This window comes from Colias croceus, chromosome 7 (genome assembly GCF_905220415.1).
Source record: "Colias croceus chromosome 7, ilColCroc2.1".
Taxonomy (NCBI): domain Eukaryota; kingdom Metazoa; phylum Arthropoda; class Insecta; order Lepidoptera; family Pieridae; genus Colias; species Colias croceus.
Window position 1 is genome coordinate 9,860,129 of NC_059543.1, and position 19,114 is coordinate 9,879,242.

A 19,114-nucleotide genomic window follows, 5' to 3' on the forward strand; every position below is an offset into this window, starting at 1 on the left:
TGACAATAACGGTGTACATAAATTCAGCTATGACATAACTTATACAATAACATACTCTAAAACATGGTTTAAAAAAGAAAAAGTCACATGAAACATGGTGCGTTGTTTTAAAATGTTGAAACAGATTAATAATAATAGTAAGACAAAAAAATATATATATATAAAATAAGACACTATTTCTTAATACTGTGGGTACGTAAATAATTGAAAACAATTCTTTTAAATTGGGATAGCCGGCTACCGAATACATCAAGACCCGTGATGGTACTGTTAAGTTTGTTGTATTCCTTAAGAATTCGAATGAGAGGAGCCTGTGCACCCAAATTTGTTTTGACAAGAGGAATATGGAAGATTCTGTTTATTCGTGTCCTTGGAAATGAATGAGGCACTTGAATACTAATAAGTTTCAAAATATCTTTGCATTGAATATGTCCATTTAAAAGCTTATGCAGAAACAAGACATCAGTAAAACATCTTCGATTATGTAAAGATATCATGTTGAATTTGTTAAGACGCTGTTTGTATGGCTGTCTATGAGAGAAACCACTACTTATAAACGCTAGGTGCCTTGTAAAGGTTCTTTGAATACTCTCAATGCGTTGTGAGTGAACTGTATAAAATGGATTCCATATAAGGCTACCATATTCGAGATGACTGCGCACTAGGGCGTTATACAAAATTGTTTTAGTTTTTACACCAAAGCAACCCGTGTTTCGCTTGAGAAATCCTAACATCTGGGCAGCTTTAGTGACTGATTTGTTAATTTGAGAAATAAATGTTAACTTTTTATCGATGGTCAAACCGAGATCGCGAATTTCGCTAACTTCTTTTAATGGTGCGCCGTCAAGCTCGTACATGGCAGCAAGTGGTTTTTTCTTCCTGGTATACCTTATATGGAAACACTTAGATGCATTGAGAGTCATACCATTTACAAGACACCACTCTTTAATTTTATTGAGATCGTTTTGAACAAGAATGGTGTCAGAAGGTGAGTTTACAGTTTTGTAGATTTTTAAATCATCAGCAAACATGGACACATTACAGTTTTTTATATGGTTATTTATATCGTTCACGAATATGAGAAAAAGCAGGGGTCCTAGGTGAGAGCCCTGAGGTACACCGGTTTGCGCAACGTAAGATGCAGAGGAAGAGTTACCGACAGCTACCGACTGTGGCCGATTATGAAGATACGATTCTAGCCATTTCAGTAAGGGTTCTCCAATCCCGTAATTCACGAGTTTCTGAAGAAGTAGAGTGTGGTTGACTTTATCAAAGGCGTTGCTAAAGTCGGTATATATTGCATCGACCTCACGTCCCTGGTCCAATTCCAGACAAATCTCAGTTACAAAAGGAATTAGATTAGTTTGAGTTGAGTGACCCCTCCGGAAGCCATGCTGACTATCTGAAATAAAATTGTCAATATTTTTGGAGATCATGGGATATATAACGGATTCGAAGAGCTTTGAAAAACAAGATAAGATACATATCGGGCGGTAGTTCTTTACATCCATGATATCCCCTTTTTTATAAACGGGTATTACACGAGACTTTTTCCATTCTTCGGGGAAAACTCCATCTTTGAGCGATTTATTAAAAATAATAGTTAGAGGTAATGTTATTCCAGATCTACATCGCTTTATAAAAAGTGGAGGAATGGAGTCAGGCCCAGCTCCCTTATTTATGTCCAGCTTCTGTATTTTTTTCGATATATCAAGCTCAGATAATTTTATAGATGTCACAAATTGATCACTACCTTCTTGAAGCGATATTTTATTCATATCAAGGGATTGTTGGCATGAGTAAATAGAAGAGAAGTGTCTCGAGAATAGATTAGCGATTTCAGGTTCAGAATGCACCGCGTAGTCATCCAATTTCATACAAGAAGGAAGCTGCGAATGGCCACCTCTTTTGTGTTTAATAAAACTCCAAAAACGTTTAGGGTTTTCATTAATATTTGATTCAATGTTCTTTTTGTAATTAGTGTAACAATCATCGTACTGTTTATGACATCGCTTCCTAATAAGTTTGTACTCTATCTCATCACGTGGATTTCTATATATACGATATCGTCTGTGAATCTTATCCTTTTCGCGAAGTGATTTTATGAGAATTGAACTAAACCATATCGGGTATTTTGATTTAGTGTAGGACGTTTTAGGTACAAATCTGCTTATTATAATGTTCAGGATATCATAAAACTCAGATACCATACTATTAACATTTTCAAAGACACAAAGCTTTTGGGCCCAATCTATACTCCGAAGCTCTTTCAATATGGCAGTGTAGTCGGCTTTGTAAAAATTCAATTTGGGGGCACCTCTCGTTCGTAAAAAGGACAAATTAGGAGACTGAATATTTAATAATAAACTAGGATGGTTAGGGTAACTTTTGCTTAATGATTCGGGAGCAGCCATTACATTGATATGAGATAAATTGCTTAAAATTATATCCAAGAAACGGGTATCGCTATTACTGACACAGTTATATTGTTTTAAGTTATTAATAGACATGAAATCAATCAAGGCATGACCTAAATTATTATTGTAATTAAAGGGTGTCATAAAGGTGTCGTTACTGAGCAACCTCCAATCAATAAATCCTAGATTAAAATCGCCAAGAATTATTAAGTCGTCACTCAGATTTGCCGCTCTATCAATATTGTCTAAGAAACTTTTAAGTGTCTCAGTTTTGACTGGAGGAGGCATATAAACAACACAGATAGAAAGCTTTTTTACTATCTGACCAACATTGAAGTGTATGGTGACCCATAAATCCTCAACATCTGATTCCCAAGACTGAATTCGATACGATGAAAATTCATGAGATACAGCCAACAACACCCCACCGCCATCCAATTTAGTATTACTAGAGCTGGCACGGTCCCTACGATATACGGCGTATCTGCTGTCAAATAGTTCGTTATTTGATATACCAGAGTTCAACCAAGTTTCAGTAAGAGCGACCACCTTATAGTCAGACGTAGACAAGTTCTTTTGGAAATTAACAGTTTTAGTTCGTAGGCCCTGCACATTTTGGTAATACAAGTCGATCATAATAACTCAAAGTACCCACAGATTTTTGGAAAAAAGAATAAAACCTTAATATAAAATTAAAAACTAAGTATGTAGCTTAGATTAGCTTATTTAAAGTGTCTTTATTTCTGATAAGCAAGGCTTGGCAGTTTTCATTTTTTCTTACGAAAATGCGCCCATTACGAATCCAGACAAACTTATAATGAGCTTCTTTTACTTTGGCACGGGCAGCTGCGTATAGGGTATTATTTTCTGGAGTCAGATGTTCAGCAACAAATATTGGTTTTTTTGTTCCCCCTATACCAATGTGGTGTGAGTTTAATTTATCATTGGAATTCTTTTTGTTAAACTTACTCACAGCAGCCAGAACAACGTCGCGTAATCGCGGACTTCGAAGCTTAGCAACCACAGCACGCGGTCTATTACTGTCATTAGATACCTTTGCAACCCTGGTCACGTGCTGTATATCTTCTTGAGTTAGGGGAGTATCTATCACTTTAGCTATTTGAAGGACAGTTTCAAATAAGTTCTCAGACCGGTGCTCAGGGATTCCGCTAATCAGAATGTTATTCTCCCTCATGTGTAGTTCAACGGATCCGAGTCTATTCGACAAGTTAGTAATAGTGGACTTTAATATGTCGTTGTCCTTCTTCAGATTTTCAATAACAGATGTTTTTTCTTCTAGAGAGGATTTCAAAACTTCGAACTGCTGGTTTAGAAAGGTGATCGTGTCCTGAAATCCAGTAATCTTTTCAAGAAGGTTGTTTAGCTCTGACGTGACCAGTCTTTTTATTGTTACAGTAAGAGCAGATGATAATTCTTGTTGCAGAATGTCTCGTAGCCTTTCTTCGGTGACAAAGGAATCCTGTTTATTAGGTTGTGGGGGTTGGTAGGTGGGCTTCATGCGCTGTGTCACACCATCGATGAACATAGATTCACTTTCGGGGCTAGTCTCATGGGAGCTTAAATCGCGGCAGCTGCTTTCGGAATCCATACTTGAAGCTTTCGTGTTACCAACAATTATCGGCTGTTTACCTGAGCAATTTAGACATTTAAATGAGGCCCTTTGCCTTGTGGCCATTTCTACAAACCGCTTACGAGGTATATTAGCACAGTCAAGGTCATACTTTAGTTTGCAGACATGGCAACACAAATAATCTTTTTTCGGTAACTCCTTACGACAGCCAGCACATGAATTTGATGGTGCCATACTTTTTTTTTTTTTCTTTTCTTCTCTCTCCCTTCCTCCTCCCTACTCTTGCAAAATTTATGAGTGAGAAAAAAAAAAAATTAAAAAAAAAAATTCTTTTCGATACGCTGGGATTTGAACTTGCAACTCTCGAGGCGTTGATTTAAGCCCAATGGTTAACTCAATATGCTAAGAGATCATTGACGTTTGTGTCGAATAAATGCTATGTATTTTTCTTGTTCTTAACAATTGTACAAATGAAGGACTATTTCAAGGTTAAATTTAACGTTGGGAACAACGAATTCACAAAAACATAGAATTCACACCTTCTTTTTGATTACTTTAGCACTTCACTTCGTTATCAGTATAAATATGGACTAATGGGATAATTTAAGACTATACTTTGTTCCAATTCACATCGATATTCAAAACTAAGTTAACTTTCCTACGGGATGACACAGCAACTTGCAAACATTCACACACTGCTATTAGGCCTTACTTATCACATTTAGCACAACATATTTGGGAATTATTCACTTTTTGTAATTAATTTTATTGTTTTATACGGAGCTGTTACGTACAACGCGCACGGCGGTGTTACCCACAATTTGTTTATTGTTATAGTGAGTTTAGAGAAAATGAGTTTATTTAATAGTTTTAATCTTTGCGAAAGCATTCAGTCATCTTGCATCATTTTGTTCATGTTCATCAATTATGCATGTTTTGAAATTAAAAATTTTTTAGTAGTTTGAAACGTGCTTACTTAATAACTTAATTATTTTTATACTTTACACCTTGAATCAACAGAGTGAAATTTAAATTAAACGTTTTAAACAAACTCTGAAGTTTTCATTTTCGAAACATCACCTATTGCATGACATATAAATCTAAGAATTGCTGGATCCGTTGTCTAACTAACAAAGACGATTCATTTAGCATTTTTAACTAAAGTTAGTTTCACAATGGGTCTGAAGCCTTCTATTCATAGTAAATATTTTATGAGTAACAGTTGATCAACATTAAGATGATGGGCTAGACTGTTGCTGGAAACTTTGTCTTAATGTTGCTCTAACGAGAACTTTTCAATAATATGCCTTTATCAATTCGGTACCATTATTGCCACTTTTCAAATTGTCTATCTCTCTGTTTTGCTTTACGTAACATGTTGATTCAACAGTTGCTAGACAAATGTTTACACTGAGTACAAGGCTTAGCAACACACTATCTTGTCACCCGATCTGCAAATGACCAAGCGATAATTGGGTGTCAATCGCAGATTACTACGTGGAATGGAACGGTCGTTGGATCCACGTGTTCCGGCCGGACGTGGAGTGCACGAACGGCATCATACACGTCATCGACGAGCCGTTCGTGCTCGAGAGCGACATCCGCGCGACCGGCGCCGCGAACCCACTCGCTCATACCGCTACCGTTCTAGCGCTTTCCTTCCTTTTCGTTAGGATTCTAGAGAATTAGGATGTTTTTACGCTATGACAATTTAGGACTTTTGTTCCTTGTAATAGGTGCGATTCGTTTGCGCTGGTTTATGAAAAGGTTGTTTGCGGAAACGAATCGTACTTTTATATTAGTCAGTTCTTTAAAGAAACGAATCTTCAATGGCGGCGCTTATCATTCCCTCTCACTCACACACGGCCGTACGGTATGCAAAAAAAGGGAAAAATAAAATCACTAAAATGTATTTGATTTTCCCTATAATAGTTTTTATCATAAATTTACAATGACAATTATGCATTTGCGAAAGTAAATATAATAATGTTTTATTGGAATTTGACAAAATATGTTCTTTGGGAAAAGTTGTTCAGTTTTATGGGCTTATTACAAGTATTTTATTACATTCTGTATACGTATAAATACACATATTCATATAAATACACAAATACAATAACAAAAAAGTTTGTCAACAAACAATTTGAAATAATTAATAAAATAATTATCAATTTACGTTATTTTTATTTTCTTTTTTGCTAATCCTACCATCTGTCAAAGTCAGCTTTGGCCGCCATTGAAGATTCGTTTCTTTATTGAACTGACTAATACCAAGCGTATGAGCCACTTTTTATTTATTTAATGGTTACGAGCGACGGTCGAGCGCTTGCAACGCTCGTACCTACTGATTAAAAATTCAATTTTAGTTGTGGCTATATTGATGTCAATTTTGTAACGGCAAGGATATTAAAATTATGTTCGAATTTCAGAAATACGTGTTAGGTATGTATGATTATAAATTTATAATAAAGTTAAATTTTATACGGCAGGTCTATCAACCGACGGGAAAACGCAATAATCTTTATATTACGAATTAATAATATTATGTACATTTTTATAAATTTTATGCGTTATTTTTGGTTTTGGATTGATAAATCTGCTGTTTTTTGGAAAGTATTGATATACTGATCATGTATTACCGATGAACTTACACATTACCAATGTTATCTTCCCGTCAATGAAAGATTGTGGAATTTATACTTTTATGGATTGCTTTTGAATTATTGTAAAAATAAAATAGGTACATTTGCGTTTTCACTAATTGCTGATGACACTATGTTTTTGAGATTACGGGACAAAACATTTTGTTTAGGTTCATCAAAAATTAATTTTCTATTTGCTATAAATATGTACCATTTTTGACTCCTTATATCCCTACAATATTGACATAACAGTTAACTATAGATATCGAATTTATCAAGTATCATATATTTGTGTGCAAAATAACATTTAATAATAGGAGTAAAATGACTGGTAAATATTTATTTGCCTAGATTAAATATTATACCTATCATGAACTCATTATAACCAAACAATCGAAGTAAGTCACTAACTGTAATATCAGAAAAAATACTCAATCAATAAGATGAGCCACCACTGCCAAGTTTTAATTGATTGGTACATTTATCCAACGTTATTCTTGGAACAAAGGTTGAAAAAAACTTTGTTCATTCTCAGTGGATATTTAGGTACAAGTCATGGCGCCTATTTTCGAGCCAAGGGCCACGAAAGCAATTTCTCTAGTTTGGACATAGGTCGCTGAAAATGTCAAGTCATGACCTCACTAATTTCACCTTTCCATCCATCCGCCGTCAATTTATTTTTATAAAATACTGTTTAGTTATGCTTGTTCTTATCAGAGTTGGTCCAATTATAAATTGTAATATTTAATACCTAATTAAAAATGTATCTAATGAATAAGTTTAGTCAAATTTAAAAGTATTTATTTACGTAAATATATATTTCTCTTGTTATACGTTTTGCGGTGTGCCTTTGGAACGAGGAAATGATTTTATTCAACAAAATTAAATATTTCAAATATTTAATCAGATTTTATTATAAATCTGTTTTGTCTTAGACATGTTACATTCCATATTATTTATCTTCGATTATCTTACACATTATATTTATTGTCTGCAAAAATATTCCATCTTAGGTAACTACTATAGAACTATTTAGTTTAAGCGTTTATAACATTATGATAAGTCATACAATATTTCTCGACCTTAAATTATTTTAATGTATATACGTATGGATGTGCTTATAAATTGTGGTGCATTTGAAACTGACATACAATTAATTATTATTATCATTAAGTGTACATAATTTGTGTAAGTTATATTTATAGTTTAAATTAATAATTTAGAACCTACCGAAAGTACATCACGTTTGACTCCTATCATTTTAAAGGTTTTTTAAGTAATGTATCTACTATCTGCGTATTATCCTATATAAACAGTTTTACGAGCCATTTTTGCAATATATGATGTTTCTATTAAATACAAGGATGTCTATGAAGCGAATTTGTAGATAATATATTAAATGGCATTGATACATTAAATAATTATTTGATATATGTATTGAATTTTATGTCGTTCTATTGTATGAGATTGGATGGATATGAAACGATAAAATTTGATTAAAAGACGAAATTAATAGCTTATAAGGTGTTTTCATAGTAACGAACAATGTGTTAGTAGCTATGCTTATTCTTTAATATTTATACAACTTGTTATATGACAAGGAATAAAATATGTGACAATATAATTTAACCAAATATGTGTACCAAATATTTGGAATGATGAACATCAAAATGTAATTGTAATATCTCAGTATTAAATGTTGAAATTATAACTGAATGTGTTTAACAAATAAAGAATTTACCAATGAATTTTCTTTTATTTCTTCCTCTATTTCCTTCAGACTTCATCTCTTGTGGCTTAATTATATCTCTTGACAAATGATCAATTATTATCGTCATCATACTTGGTTCACTTTTGCAAACAGATACCTACTCTATTTTTTTCTGGATTAGTTCAAAGAAGCCGTGGGATAAAGCGTAGTAAAGAAAAAGGAAAATAAGAAATATAAAGAATATTATGTGTCCTTTTATCATAAAACAAAGATAAATCACTACAGCTTAGTTAATCAACACTAATATCACTTAATTATAATTATAATCAACAATTAATTCATTACGAACATTTCTGCTGGATGAAAATTTAGCGTAATTATGCGAAATTTAACAATTTCCTAACGTTTATTCCATTTCGATAAAATGTTAACTATGAACATTAAAATGGAGTAACATTATTATCTTTTTACAATATCTTTTCAGTAGCAATTACGTTGCGTTAAATAATTAAATCAAATATTGTATCGCTACTTATTTCAGTGAATTTATGTTTAAGCATTCCAATGATTTTCCTGTGCTATTGTTCAAATTTTATTTGATATTCCTAATATTGTGATTGTGTATCAATCGCGATAAGGGATTAAGGATATACTAGTAAGATGCTTTATATAATATATGTAGGCAATTAATGATGATTAACAGTTCTATCTTCGACCCCCAATAGAGGAAATATAAAATATCTGTGTGACAAGGTAAGAAAAAGAAAATACATTCAGTGAAACATATCTAGAGCTTCTGATGATCAAGGATTACACATTACTTGCCAATAATTTTATTTAGATTTACACTTTGATGCAGGAACCATTAATTCAACGCATTACAAAAACTTATTTAAACAATTACTGCTAATTCAAATTCGTTGTTGAAGTCATATCTTTCTATTATATAAAACTAAGCCGTAAGCGATAGATACATACAGCAAGAAAACACTAATTTGCTATTTAAAATTTCTGTTAACTTACAACGCAGTCAATAAAAGGTATCAGTAATAAATAATTTAACAAAAAGCCACTTTAGCGTGTAACGATGACGTATTGCAGCGTTTTTCCGCCTCCCCTACGAGTTTGACTGCATGTTTTATCAAAAGCTACTCTCAGACCTTTGAAATATACATGCACTCCAGTCGTTAGCTAGTGGTGATTGTTTCTGTTCATCCTTCACACTTTCGTTACACGGGACTCATCTATTCACGGCCGACAGCTTCCCTGCATTTTCATTCCATTTTCACCTCGCCAGTAATTAAATGAACGCATTGTTAGCAAATTTTTACGGAAACATTTTTGCTGCGGTACCTAAATGTAATTTTTTTAATTTGAAAATATTTGTAACATAACAATATTTCATAAACTTCAAACAGACATGAAAAAATTAACGATTAAAATAAGGTATAACAACGATTAAGGTAGGTATATTAAACCCGACAACAGTCTACAGACTACAGCCTACACCATTCTAAGGAGGTACCTACCTACCTATAGGTCAAATCATAGAAGGGTAAATCCGAAACACATTTAAATACTAATAATATACAAGTTAAATTACTAAAGATCCTAATTTTAAGGTACGTGGTAGTAGCAAAGCAAGACGTACGAATAGAAACAGTGATAACGAGCCGACTCTCAAGAGAATTTGGCATGTACGACCGCCTTTGTTCCCCACTTTAGTGACCGTTCCTTTGTTAAAATAACACAGTTTATTAAAGCCTTTGGTAATTAATCTTGCAGAATTTAGTGGGTACACAATGGTTGGAAAATATGTTACATGTTATGTACTTGGTACTAAGACTTGATATGTTAAGTGTAAAATATGAAAATAATAATTAATTAGAAAGTTTGTTAGCAGTTAGTTTTTACCATTATACAGCACACTGTTCAAACTTCTGTAACAAAACACCCTTTCGGCATCGAGTGATGCAGTTTTCAGGAGTAAATAAAACCACCCTGCAAATGTATTGCAATACTTAAATTACAATTTTAGCAGACTAATGAAATAACTTAGAGAACCGAATCCCGTTCAAAAACGGCACTAATTTTTATACAATTTTCCACTAGCACCCAAATCACATTTTTATAATCGACTAATCATGCTTCATCAAAGCAGCCAACAAGCCAGAGCTTGAGTATAAAATGAAGTTCAATATTCACAACACATTGATTTTGATAGAATCGTAGGTAAACGTTTAGACAGAGGTCGTACAAGGGAAGCGTTACCCGGATGTACACACCGCAACATCCGGGACTACCGATCAAGATCTATATATTACATACCTAAGACCATAGCTAAGACAACTTCCATTCCATCAACCATCATTATAGATAAATTCATCAGTTTATAATGTACAGTACTGTTGTGGGCAAATGTTACGTATCTAATGTTTCTTCAATAATGATCTAAAATATTAATACGTTTTACTAAGGCACCGATGTTTGATAAGCGCCACAACGCGAGCCATTTGAATATATTCTACGAACTTTTATCGGCTGAAAAGGAAAAAATATTCATGGTAAAAGAGCGTAGAAACTGTACAAACAATATGGGTAGAAAACAAAACAATTTAAATTATAGAAAAATAACATTGTTGAATTTCTATCCAACTAAAATTCTGTAAAAAAGGAAAATTACATAAATTAACACATTCAATGCTACCTCAAAATTATAATAAAATAACTTACCACAAGTAAAACAGAAAACGTGCAGTTTTCACGCGTATTTCTACGAAAATATTTTCACTGTAGGTATTCATAAAAGCAAAATGGTTTTCAGAGAGCAAGGCCCAAGCTTAAAAACGATCGGTCATATATTTTGCAATCGGCGCTAGGATTCGTTTTAAAACGAATACTTGAGGTTTGTTTAATATTTATACACGTTTGGTGGGTTTAGGCTCTGGTTCAAATTGATTTTTTTTGTGTCGGATATGCAACATTTTCAGTATATAAGTACTATATACTGAAAATGTTGCAGTGTATTTTTAAGAATTGTTATTCTATTTTCTTAGAGTTAAGTGACGTTGTTATATACGTACAATATTAATTTATTTGCCATTTTAATAAATTTTTAGTTAATTAAAGCGGAAAGCTAGTACTTTAACATTATTTTAGTAACATAATTCATAATGTAGTAGGTACAATACATATGTTAATAAAATTGATTCACTTGCTACTTGGTTCCATATATGTATGTCAATTTGGTTAAAAATACAGAGCGATAGTAAGAAATGGATGAAAAAAAATCGGTTTATAAAACAAATGCTAGCAGCTCTATTAACTAGCCTAGTTCTCGTAGTTCCCGTAGCTCGTAGCTCCCGTAGTTCCCCTCAAAAAATGGGGTCCTATTTTCAATAAAAATACTGGCCGTACGAAAGGAACATTTTCTAGGATAAAGAATTACCACCATTCTTTAGCTCATAAATTATCTATAAGCATGAAAAAAGAAAAATCACGTCATTGATTCGTACTTCGGTGAAAAAGATTTCAGAGGGAACATTTTTATCACACATAGGAGATTTGGAGAAATAAAATTAATACGATTTATATATATTTTTTTTTTAATATAACCAAATATCGTGTAATATAACATGAATAACGAATAAATTCTCAAAGAGTCCTGAAGTATTGAGCAAACTAAAATGATACAAAAATAATATATTTGCAGTTGGTAAATAAAATTAACCCGCCTATGCATAGTGTTAAATAGTTTTATTTCAAAAAAACAATTTTAAAAGCCTGGCTCGTATAAATATGCAAATCGTTGCTCGAACCGACGCGCTATGTACAGGCGATAAATTAAATTCACTCTAAATATTACCTGGAAAAGAGAGATTAAACCAGTTTGCTTTTATTGTTTACCGGAATAAGCGTTTAGTGAAACGAGTTGAACAAAAGACATAAAATAATTTATTAAAACGCACAAGAAACAATACCGCGAAATGGCGTACAATCTGCTTTGTTGTAAACGATGACAAGTATGAAATTATTAACGAATAGTCAGATGCATCGTATTTTTCTCAGCAGAATTGAAATACAAATGAACGTATCAGCTTGAGCATTCCGTTGTAAAAGAGCAAAACGCAAAACTCAATTTCGCTTACTTCACAGGCGTAAGGCATTTTTTCATCAACAATTCGATAAAGTCGGAGCGAATGCTTCCGCAACATAAAGAGAAATATAAATACCTACATTCGGACTTTATTCTTCTTCTTTATACATATCTGTATCCATATTTTTTTCAAAGGAACAATGTTGCTTTATGATAAACAAGTAAAATATATTGGAGTATAATTTATAAGCTACGAACTGTAATTTAAAAGTAAAGTTTTAAAAAAAAAGTAAAAGTAAAAGTTTTAAACGTTATACCTTTGTTTGAAACTTTGAACAGACATTTAGAAAAAAATTGTAATTAATACGAAAACAAAATCAATCTAAATAAAAATGAATTCTCATGTCCTCCATGGGTAAGAGGCAGGCAGATTTTTTTAAAGTTTTGAATTTTGTATAACATAATTATTATAAATCTACTTATGTATGTATTTACAACCGTCTGTGTCATTCTAAGCTATTTGTTTCATTTTCTTTCCAATAAGCGAAAATAACCACAAAACGAGATTTGTTAAGAAATAAAAAGATTGCAAAAATATATAAATCATAAAGGTATAGGTATATATATACAGTAGGTGTATTAATTAAAATCACACAATCCATAGCCATAATGTATAATCCGATTTGGAATAGAACAATAAATTAACATTTGCTCAAAACACATTTGCATATAATATATTTGAAAGATAAAATAAATACGTTTCTAATGAGTTTGAGAAAGACGGCTCTAGAATATCGTAAAATCATCAGCAAAACAAAATTAACTTATATAATAATCCGTTAACGCAATTTGTCGCAGGAACGCCGCGGCCGTCTCACTGTTTTGTTTCAATTTACGAGTTTTGCAGGTTTCCCGGAGCTATTTTAGACCTAAGTCCTTTGAATTGTTTGTGTTTCCTGCTTCGTGTTTAATATCTAAATATTTTGACTTTTTACGTATTACTTTATTTCGCTCCTGACCCGATAGCTTGTTATATTTTTATCATAGGGATGAAACGGATATAGCAAATTATAAGATAACATAACATAAGAACGATTGGCACGGTTCACAGTTAAAATATAAATTCATGTAAATAATACCGTTCATAAAGCGATGTTTTTTACTTATCCACTGTCTCTATGTTTGCAACAGTATTAAAATAATCCGCATGTATTACGAATAATAATAACTATATTTAATAAAGCTAAGAATTAAGATAAATCTTACCAATAGTTCAAATCTAACTACCAATAGAAAAGTATCAACCAACTTATTCAAACATTATTTTCCTAGATATTTTTCTTCGATAAGACCAAAGAATTGATAAGCACAGCATCCATATAGTAAATCTACCCTATCAAGGGGAACGACAGCCGTTTTTCTCAAATACTGGCAATTCGTACGAAAAGGCACGGTTGGGATCTTGTTAAGAGTTTTACATTGTTTGCAACTTATACAAAGCGCGCCTATCGATTTCTGAACGGATAAACGTCTCAAATTCGGCACCAGAATTTATTCAGTACCACAATCAATACGCTTAGAGTTGTTCTTCACATAAATACAATACCAAGTATGGAACATTAATTTTTCGTTGCTGAGATTTGAATATTTTGTCAGTCGACTATTGATTCGACGATAATGTCAAGGACAATATGGATGTGTTTGACTGGTTCGATAAATTGTTAAAATGGCGTAGATAGGTATAGATATTATTATACGCTTTATTAGAATTTCCATTTTTTCTTCTTTTTTTTCAAATAGCAACTCCCGATCTGATCCCAGTGAGGATTCGGTTTTCATAATTTTAATTGATATGTTTGGTACTAGATGACGTTCCTCACAACATCCGAACATAAATAAACAAATTAACACAAATATTCAACTACATATTTAATTGCATTATCTCTCTTATAGGCTGTGATGGAAAATTCCATTCTAGATGATCCGAGATAACCTTAGAAACAAACAACAAATAAATCGAACATAATAGTTTACCTTCTTGTTATAATAATTATAATACTTTACTTTTGGATTTGTTCACATAATGTTTTGTACTTCCAAGCCAAAATAAAAATATATGTCTAATGATTATAATATATTGTTAAGAAAAGATAAATCTTGATCTGTGAACGGTCCCATTCAGGAGCAGGTGATTTCAAAGCGAAGTCATTAAGCGCTGTTGTTATCTTCCACATTCTATGAACAGCTAAGTAATTAAAAATGTCTGTATTCAACAATTTTCTCAAGGCGGAATAATAAACGAATTTTTGAAAAATATCTAACTATGATTAATTAGATTTTTAGGTTTGGATATTTTTAGAGAGACATTTAGGATTCAATGTCTAATTTTGTCTTTGTAAAAAACCAAAGTAATTTTTGAACCATAGTTATTTTGTATTGTGTCCTTATATTATGTGGTGCACAATAAAGTATTTTTGTTTGTTGTATTTTTAAATACGTTATAGATGTTGACAGAATGTACCGAAGCATCTAGACTCTGGATACATAGATATATTGTTATGTTGTTTTTCCGTATGTACATAATATTTCAAAAATAAAATGATATGGCAAATTTGTGAACGATGCTTTTTTTTTTTTGTTGCTCGTTATTGTTACCCTTTGCCATAAGAAATATTACATTCTTTTTAATTTATCCCTTATACCAAATTCCCTTTCCCCCACAATACTTACCACAAACTTACCAATCTAAGCAAAGGTACAAACGATGGTATTGAATCCGAGAGACCCCGTCCGATTAGGGCCCTTCTGGCCTCCTCCACTCAAGCGACAGCTCAAGCCGAGGTTCGTGGTCCCCGTCAAGGGGGGACTCCCTTGTGCATGTCGCTACCAGGGTGAACCTTCAGTTCACCCCCGCGTCCGCGTTAAAATGTAGTAGCCCTTCTGGCTAACATTGAGAAACACCATACAAAAAAAAAAAAAAAAAAAAATCCGAGAGATAAGCCGCTCCATTTAGCGAGGCAGTGCATGCTGCATCTACAGAAGCGAACCACACGGTTAATGGACGCTTATCCGTTGATCCCAAACGCTTTGCTATATCTCTATTTGAAACCATAAAGATCTAACTTTTATATAGCAACTGTTTTAATTTTTAAAGTAAAGTAGGTACTTAGATGAAAAGTAAGTAGAGCAAAGCAACGCCTGCAATGAACTTAACGTTCAAGTGAAGTTCCCCTTCTTCTTGTGTATGGGATAAATGCGTCAATAAATAAATTCACTGATGGATTATCTTTACGATTATTGAAAAAAAATGGTGTCAATTTATATATCCCCTAACTAGCTGCGCCCCGCGGTTTCACCCTCGTGGCTCCGCTCCTGTTGGTCTTAGCGTGATGATATACCTATAGCCTTCCTCAATAAATGGGCTATCTAGATTAGCGCATTCAAACAAACAAACAAACTCTCCAGCTTTATTATATTAATATAGATAATGTGATTTTACCACTAGATTGCAAACCCAGGATCTTTCCATAAAATAACGTTTAAAGCAGTAACTAAAGAGTCATTAATAGCAAAATTATAGGCGTCATAGCGTCTACCAGGGAGTCATTAAAATATGTGTTCGTCGATTAACATATATTTTTCACACATGTTAACAATTATTAAATAACAGTCTCTTAACCATGTACATAAATAATACGGTTGTGTGCGAACCTCAAATGAGCGGAGATTTAAAAGTATTTTATTATATAATTAATATACGTTTCAAAAACCGCGTATTTGGTTTAATTATGTTGGTAACGATAATGGAATTGTCTCATACAATAGACATATGTAATATTAATAACAAACGGTGTTTTTCCATATTATTGTCATAGGAATGTTTTGCTTAACGATGTTCAAATTTGTACCTAATATTTTTTACGAAATCCTGAAAATATAATAGGACAAAGACAAGGATGATGTTATAACTTTATGAAAATGAAAAATAAGTTACTACAAAGATACTTCTTTGTAGCACAAAACCAACAACAATTGATTCCTCGTGTTTTTCAGTTGTTATTTTAAACTTTCTTAATTATGTACTTATAGGAAAACATCTAATCAAATTGTTTTTTTTATATCGATTATATGCGAGAGTAGCCAACGCACGATAATTTATGTTATAGGTACCTCTTTATAGTAGATCAACTGAATAATTACAATATTTAGTCACGTTATGTTAACACACCACACCCATTTATAGTTGTTTTTGTGTCATTACCGAATAAAATAGGGTAAAAATAAATATTTACTATTCATGTTACAGAATTATACAAAGAATGCAAAAATTAATTGAAGAAACTAAAGTCTGTGACCATATCGGTAAGTCTAGTTAAATATGTATTAGGAAATGGATAACATCTACCTTTTAAAATTAACAATAAAACCTTTTAACTCATCATTTTCCCTATAAAACGATATCCAACTCCTACGAATTAAAATTGCAACCCCCAAATTCTAATAAACGACTTAGTCATCAATATCTTAAGCGAATATACAAAGTGTAAACTCGAAACGCAATATATAAAGTTACTGACGAGGACGAGATCGTTATAAATCTGACAAGGGTCGGATCTGAGATATCAATCCGCTGGATTCCGTTTGACAATCCCGCCAAGGGTTTTACATGGAACATGGAAAATGGCCTGCCATCGTAGTCGCAAATAAAAATATACCATCAATGTATAATAAGGATTAAAATAAAGACAGTTATAAATACAGTACGCGGTAAATATTAGTGTAGGTGTGAACACAGATAAATTTTCTGTCTGCTTCATCAACTGATCTATCCACAAATTAACATTACCTACTCAATTTTAAATTGAATTTTATATTTATTTGTAGGAATACCAAAGCGACGAAGGATTTTTTATGTGCATGATTATAACAAATTTTCTCATGATAACAATGCAAAATATTTAGTAATTTTCTCTGATAGAAGGTTAACATAGGAAAATCATAATCATAATGTATGGGCAAAGCGGAAGCAACAAGATTTAAAAATACGTATTTACCAGTTAAATGAACGCCATTCACAGACGAGAACACACAGCAAGTAAAAATGGATTATAGGAACAATTTTGTAGCTTATGCACCAATACAACTTGAGCTATATATATTGAACTAACTTTTCACCCGCAGCTTCGCCCGCGCAGTCAAAGAAAAACCCGCATAGTTTCCGTTCCCGTGGGATTTCCGGGATAAAACCTATCCTATTTCCCGGGGTAAAAAGTAGCCTATGTCCTTTCTCGGGTATCAAAATATCTCTATACCAAATTTCATGCAAATTGGTTCAGTAGTTAAGGCGTGATTGAGTAACAGACAGACAGACAGACAGAGTTACTTTCACATTTATAATATTAGTATGGATTTTTACTTGAACCCAGGAGAAAACAAAAATAATTGCTAGTAATTAGTAAAGACCAACTTTGTCTCGTGAAAAACATATTATATTTACATGATGCAGAAAGGAAATAAATACTTACTAACCTTTTACCTTTTCCTTTTTTAGACATTCGCGTTCTGGGTATATTGTATAGGTATTCATTTATTTTGAAAAAAAAAATATTAGTCAATTATTTGAATAAAAAAAAATGTAGCGCTATATATCAAGAGTTATTCCACCTAACGTTGTTCAAACATTTTACCGGAATGTGGTTTACAGACGACTAAAACCCCGTTCGTGCCTATACGCCTGTAACATGCTGTGAAATATTTTACTTAGAAAATACATTATTCATAGTGCACCACTTTTTAATCAATTATATTTTCAAACGTTCAACGTTACAGTGGTTTAGCGAAGAAGCAGTTTCAATACGAATTTTCATAATAACCTATCTGTGTCACACTGTAAATAACAATTGATATTTAGTTTTTGTAGCATTCAAATGCTTTTCTCTTGCTTTCTTTAAAATTTATATATGTAAATAACATTAAAAAAAAATTTTCCAAATCTGTCCACCCGTTCACAAGTGAAATACAATATAGGAAATAGACACTTTTTAGGATCAATGTTTTTATCTGTCAATCTGCGCGTGTCACAGCTTAGATCCTCTTGAACACAAATAAACACGATAAATTTTAATGTAGATATCCTTTGAAAGCTATAAATCGAAAATGATAAAATTCAATCGCAGACTACTTGAAAATATAATGAAATGAAAATTATTATTTTGCGAATATCAATAAAAGCGAAAAATGCTTCATCGTACTAAATTTAAGTAGATATAGTTTTGTCGTATAGGTAAATACCTATATGGATATATCCAAATGGATAACAATTGACTAGGGCGTAGTTTTCATATTGACAATCTACATAATAAAGGCTTGCGATAAACAACAAAGTGCTCCGAAATATCTTTCGTATTAAACACCATGATAAATGACTCTCGGCTTAACTTTATCGGTATATTAAACGTACGTGACCAAGATTAATATTAATTGAAAAAATTAATGATAAATTTGTCAACATTATCGGTATAATAAACGTACGTGACCAAAATTTATATTAATTCATAAATAAATTTTGGTACGTAAATTAATGATAAATTTGCTTAGAATTTTCCTTAATCTGTTTGTAACCGAATTATATAACAAACAACAACATCATTAACGATT

General features: G+C 32.3%; 1 protein-coding gene across 5 annotated transcripts in view; it reads left to right on the forward strand.

Annotated features, from left to right (window-relative positions):
• The window catches only part of LOC123693037 (fasciclin-1), a 79,290-nt gene extending 73,301 nt beyond the window's left edge, over window positions 1–5,989 (forward strand). For all 5 annotated transcript variants that reach the window (XM_045637938.1, XM_045637940.1, XM_045637939.1 and 2 more), the window contains one exon: window positions 5,498–5,989. In XM_045637938.1, coding sequence (XP_045493894.1) covers window positions 5,498–5,697 — 200 coding nt within the window. In that variant the 3' untranslated portion in view covers window positions 5,698–5,989. The remainder of the gene's footprint in view (window positions 1–5,497) is intronic.
• Window positions 5,990–19,114: the final 13,125 nt, after the last annotated feature.